The sequence below is a fragment of the Pistacia vera genome, unplaced genomic scaffold (assembly GCF_008641045.1).
Source record: "Pistacia vera cultivar Batoury unplaced genomic scaffold, PisVer_v2 Contig489, whole genome shotgun sequence".
NCBI lineage: Eukaryota > Viridiplantae > Streptophyta > Magnoliopsida > Sapindales > Anacardiaceae > Pistacia > Pistacia vera.
In genome coordinates, this window is record NW_022196322.1 from 322,708 (window position 1) to 327,472 (window position 4,765).

General features: G+C 33.5%; 1 protein-coding gene across 2 annotated transcripts; it reads right to left on the bottom strand.

Annotated features, from left to right (window-relative positions):
- Positions 1-609: 609 nt before the first annotated feature.
- On the bottom strand, positions 610-4,107 carry LOC116104952 (replication protein A 14 kDa subunit A-like). 2 transcript variants are annotated; one of them, XM_031391378.1, is made up of 3 exons: positions 4,055-4,107; positions 1,711-1,972; positions 610-942 (listed from the first exon to the last, which is right to left on the bottom strand). In XM_031391378.1, exons 2-3 carry the CDS (start codon positions 1,967-1,969, stop codon positions 878-880), a joined length of 324 nt encoding a protein of 107 aa, XP_031247238.1. In that variant the 5' UTR covers positions 1,970-1,972; positions 4,055-4,107; the 3' UTR covers positions 610-877. The 2 variants fall into 2 exon arrangements, with proteins under 2 accessions (XP_031247238.1, XP_031247237.1); XM_031391377.1 differs by lacking the exon at positions 610-942 and adding an exon at positions 950-1,326.
- Between the last annotated feature and the right edge of the window lie 658 nt (positions 4,108-4,765).

Here is a 4,765-nt window from a genome sequence, read left to right on the forward strand (position 1 = left end):
TTTGCGGCCGTCGACAGCCAAAGATGGACCTTTACAACCGTCAACGGCCATATTTGACCATAGATCTGGCCTTTTCCAACAAGATCCGTGGTGGATCTGGCCGAAAAAGGCCAGGTTGACATGTTACGACACAAATCGGATCGATCTATGTCGTAACGCAATTTTCCAGCCAAAATCTGACCGGAATCTAACACTACAGGTGGTGAAAGTGTTCTTGTCATTTTATATATTAGGACGTTTAATTAAATTAGTAAACCTAAGGGTTTTTTTATAAATTTTTAAATTTTACCTCGTAATACTCCTCTATTCAACTATCCAATATTATTCCCAAAATCCTATCCAAAATAATAAACCAAACGCACCCTAAGACTTTGTCTCCACGTAAAAAATGTCTATTTTGCCCTTGTTTATCTCAAATTTAACTTAAAAATAACAACAGATTCCTTTGCAGCTTTCTCACATTGTGACATCCAAAGCCTTGTTTGTTTTTTAAACTTATAAACAGAGGGATAATTAGCTGTTAATAAAACCTAAGGAAACAATGTGTCCCCTGGAGAAGATATAAACAGCAGGCTTGGCTCCTTCAATGAAAACTATTTCAAGTCAATAAATAAGTAACTATCAATCTCATAAGCAACACTCAAATCCAAAGAATTCTCACCATTGTAATATTTCACAAGGCAATATAGACTCGGATTGCGCAAAAATGTAATGAACTACTAACAACTGGTTTTACTATCATCAAAAAACCAAACTCAGGTTCATGAGAATTCCAAAGACAAGATCAAAAGCAAGAGAACTTCATCATGGAGTCCTATTTACATTGTCATAGGATGGAAAATACCAAACAGTATCATAAAAGTATACCAAGTGTACCTCAGATGAACAAATGTTTGTATTCTCCATTTGCAAGCTGACAAAGCTGATTATAGTTATTTGTGTCTGCCACCGTTTAGAAAAAGAATAAAAGTGTTTCAGAAACCACACAAAGGTTTAGATAATCAAAGAACATACAAGTTTTGCTAAAGAACCAAGGATGGGTTTCTGGTATCTACACAAAACATCTTATACAATTATTTTCTGAATCTGATATTACCTTTTGAAATGGGAGTCATTTTACAATACCAGGAAAATTCAACACTAGTGTATTGGGATTGCTGATGAGGACGGCCTCATCCTTATCTACCCTTATTCAAAAGCTCATAGGATCAGCAATCAACACAGAGTTACCATAACGTTCTCTTGATGTCATTGTGAGGTTTTGGAAGCTAATAGACACCACAAATCTTATAGAAAAAGTTACAACCTGGTCTGTCGAAAGAATTCCTAGATGGCACCAAAAGAATATGTTCAAAACGTGTCTACATGCTAACATGTTTTTGTTAACAATACTGCAAGTTAAGTACTCCTAATTTCTAACAGTAATTTTAAAAATATATTACAGGCATCAATAACTTTAGTCCCATTTAAAATTTGTTGAATGGCATTGTTAAAGCTTCAAGCAGTTTCTTGAAGCAGAAGGCCAATGCAAATGATGTTTGCTACTGCTGCTGAGAAGAGGTTATATTCTTATAGAAACAATGTCATCTTCAAGCAGCAGATCTATGAAACTACAGCAAATTTATCAAACTGTTCATGCCATCATACAAGAAAATTATAGGATTGACAAATATTGAGACAAAAAGATGGTAAAGTAGCAGAAAATCATACCAAATATGTTCCCAAAGTTGGTCCACATTTCAGCTCTGATGGATCTATCACTATCAGCAATGCCAATAACCTCAACAAAATTTGTCAGAGGAAATGTTGGTTGGGAGCCTTTCACAACTAGCTGGTGATCATCTGTGGATTTTCCAGTCACACCTCCACTGTCAGATTGTATAACCTGAATCACTGTTCGAACCCGCCGTCCGACATACATCCGCAGCAGTCCTCCATTGACAAAAACTGCAGGGTTTGATGTATCCATATCCTGCAAAATACAAAATGGCACACCTTGAATAAAAGAAGCAGTAAAACTTATTGTAAAGCCAAATGGAAAGATAGTCAGAATAAACTTATTTTTGAAAAAGCTTTTCAAAATTGCTTTCCAAGAATTTTATTTTTAATTTCAAAAATCAATTTTGATTTTTAAACTTCTTCGTATCTTCCTCTTCACATTATCCACACATTATTTATTGAATTTGTGCCATAAGATATGGCTCCAAGGAGTTACAATGTGAGCGATTTTCAAATTAGGGATCAAAATATAGTAAAAGTATTCATAGAGACCGGTAAATCAGATTCGGAATGATAATCAAGACGATGATGATGCTCAACCGGTTGAAAAACAATTTAGCAACAAATCTCTCAATATTTAAGATTACATATATGACAGTTTCTGAAAAACAATGGCCAATTAATTGGCAAACTAAATATCTGGAAAAGTGCATAAAAAAAAGATATGAGAAATGAGGAATTGATCTGTATGAGGTGGAATTACAAATAAGCGATTTTAATGCAGTAAAAAAAAGAAGTGAACAGCAATGTAAAAGGTCAAAAAGCCTCTAGTTCCTAATCTGTAATTTATATGCAGTCAAATGCTATTGACAACATTGTAAAATAGCAGCATAAACGTTCGCCTATTGGAAAATGCTTTTCACTACGAAAAAAAAAAAATCCAGGTCCATATAATCTCCTTCTAAACACATACCTGGATTTGCAATATTAATTTTCAGCGATTCTTAACTGTACAGAGAATCTTCCATTTATATAAAAGTTACATGAATTTAGGCATATATTCGAATATAACATAACACATAATTTTTTTTTCCTCTCAGCAATTTCAAAAAGAAAAAGGAAAAGGATACATCACTTGCGAACATGAAAGCATACGCTGGAAATAGCATAATGCATTGTTGAAATTTTAAATTGTTACAGATACTACAGCTTTTAAATCCAATCTATATGTATGAGCATTAAGTGAATACTGATTATACTGTTAATATATAAAATGTCCATGCCGCTAATTTAGCCGATTTGAAATGATACTGTAGCATCAAATATCAGAGAACAATCTTAGGTAAAATCTAATTAACTTGAAAAGCGAACTCTTATCTTCCTTTGCGAGCCATACCTATTTGATACAATTTCAAAGTCATTTCAATCTTGACCATTCCTATATTATACAACACCTTACCGGAAACATCATAGTTTAACTCACTGTAATACATACTAAGCCCAGGTAAAACATAAACAAGTTGACCACTCATAACTCACAATACCCCATTTTCTAGCTCTAGTGAGCAAATATTTACTTTCCAAGTCCTGACAAAGCAGCACCTATTCAGTACATTTTCAAGACACATCTCATATATTGTACAATACCGTAGTACACACATGTTGTTAACTCCTCAGAAAAGCTAAATCCCAATTGAAGCACAAACATTTCCAACCCACGTAATTGAAAAAAGTCCTGCACCTTACCAACCAACTAGAACCCATTACACTATAAGATCAAACAAACCAAACTCATTACTGTACTATAGTCGATTCAAATCAAAACAAGAAGAATGAGTGAAACAATTTCATAGAGGGATGTTTTATATCATATTCGTCAAAAGAAGGAAAAATAATTATATAAATGTAGGCAAGGAGATAGAAAACACCAGGTTGAAAAAGACAGCAAAACCCTAGCACAGAAACCGTTTGGTTAGGTGGTTGTTTGACAAAACCCTAACCCAAACAGAGAAATATTAGGCTATTTTGAACAATTTTTCAATTTCTAGGGTCTTAAATTTGGCTCCGTTTTGGTTTTTCATTTTAATTTCTAACACTTTTAAGTGTTTAACGTTTATATTCAACTAGAGAACAAGTATAACCACAAAATACACAATCAAATCTCATCACCTCAAATTTCTGAACAGTTAAATACAACCAAACTTTAAAGATTCAAAATAAGACTTACAAAAATAACAAATACACGCACGAAACACACTTAGATTCAATCTTTGAAAATTAAGCTACAGAAATTAAATTTTTTTATCAATCCAAGAAAGTTTAGGTTTTGCGGTACCTTTTTCTGAGCAGAAAGCGCGGGATTTTGAAGGCGCGTAAAAATGAAAATGAAAAGGACTGGAGGCCTCAGGGTCGGGGGGAGCCTTATATATAGTTATACCTGAGAGTTTGGGCCCGTATCTGTGGATGGACCCCTATCCGTCAAAATAATATAGCGTACGGGTCCATAAATATGAACCCGTTTATTTTGGACTTGTATCTAGTCCGGTCCTTTTTTTCGGGTGGGCTGGATATAACCACGGGCATCCATTGAAAATTATAGAAAAAAAAAGCCCAAAATACCTAAATCGTAAATCCCTAATTCTAACTCCTAAAAACACTCAGCCGTTCAAAAGTCTAGAACGGAATAACCAGTTGGTCTGCTCACATTTCAAATTAGCTTTAGATTAATTAGTTAGTTACTTAGCATAAATAAGTTTAATAGGAAGTGATTAATTTAATTAGGTGTTTAACTTTGTTGGGTATTTAACTATGAGTAGTGCTATTTGGATCAATTGGCCTAATCAAAAACTTTTTTGGAAAGATTAATTTACAAATTTACCCTTTAGTAAACTAAAATTATTTTTAGCTCCTAAGCCCTGCTTTTTGGAGGAAAAGCAATTTACATTATGAAAGGATGAAAGGATGAGAGAGTAATAATTATTACTTTAATGTTTCCAATAATAGAGGTTAGAAAATAATAATTAATTTATTGGAAAGTAAGAATTAA

Bases quoted from the DNA above. Each gene is read 5' to 3' on its own strand.
- LOC116104952 (XM_031391377.1), bottom strand. From the start codon at position 1,969: ATGGATACATCAAACCCTGCAGTTTTTGTCAATGGAGGACTGCTGCGG. The intron at 1,327-1,710 runs GTATGATTTTCT...GGTGCCATCTAG, and splicing joins CAACTTTGGGAACATATTTG to GAATTCTTTCGACAGACCAG.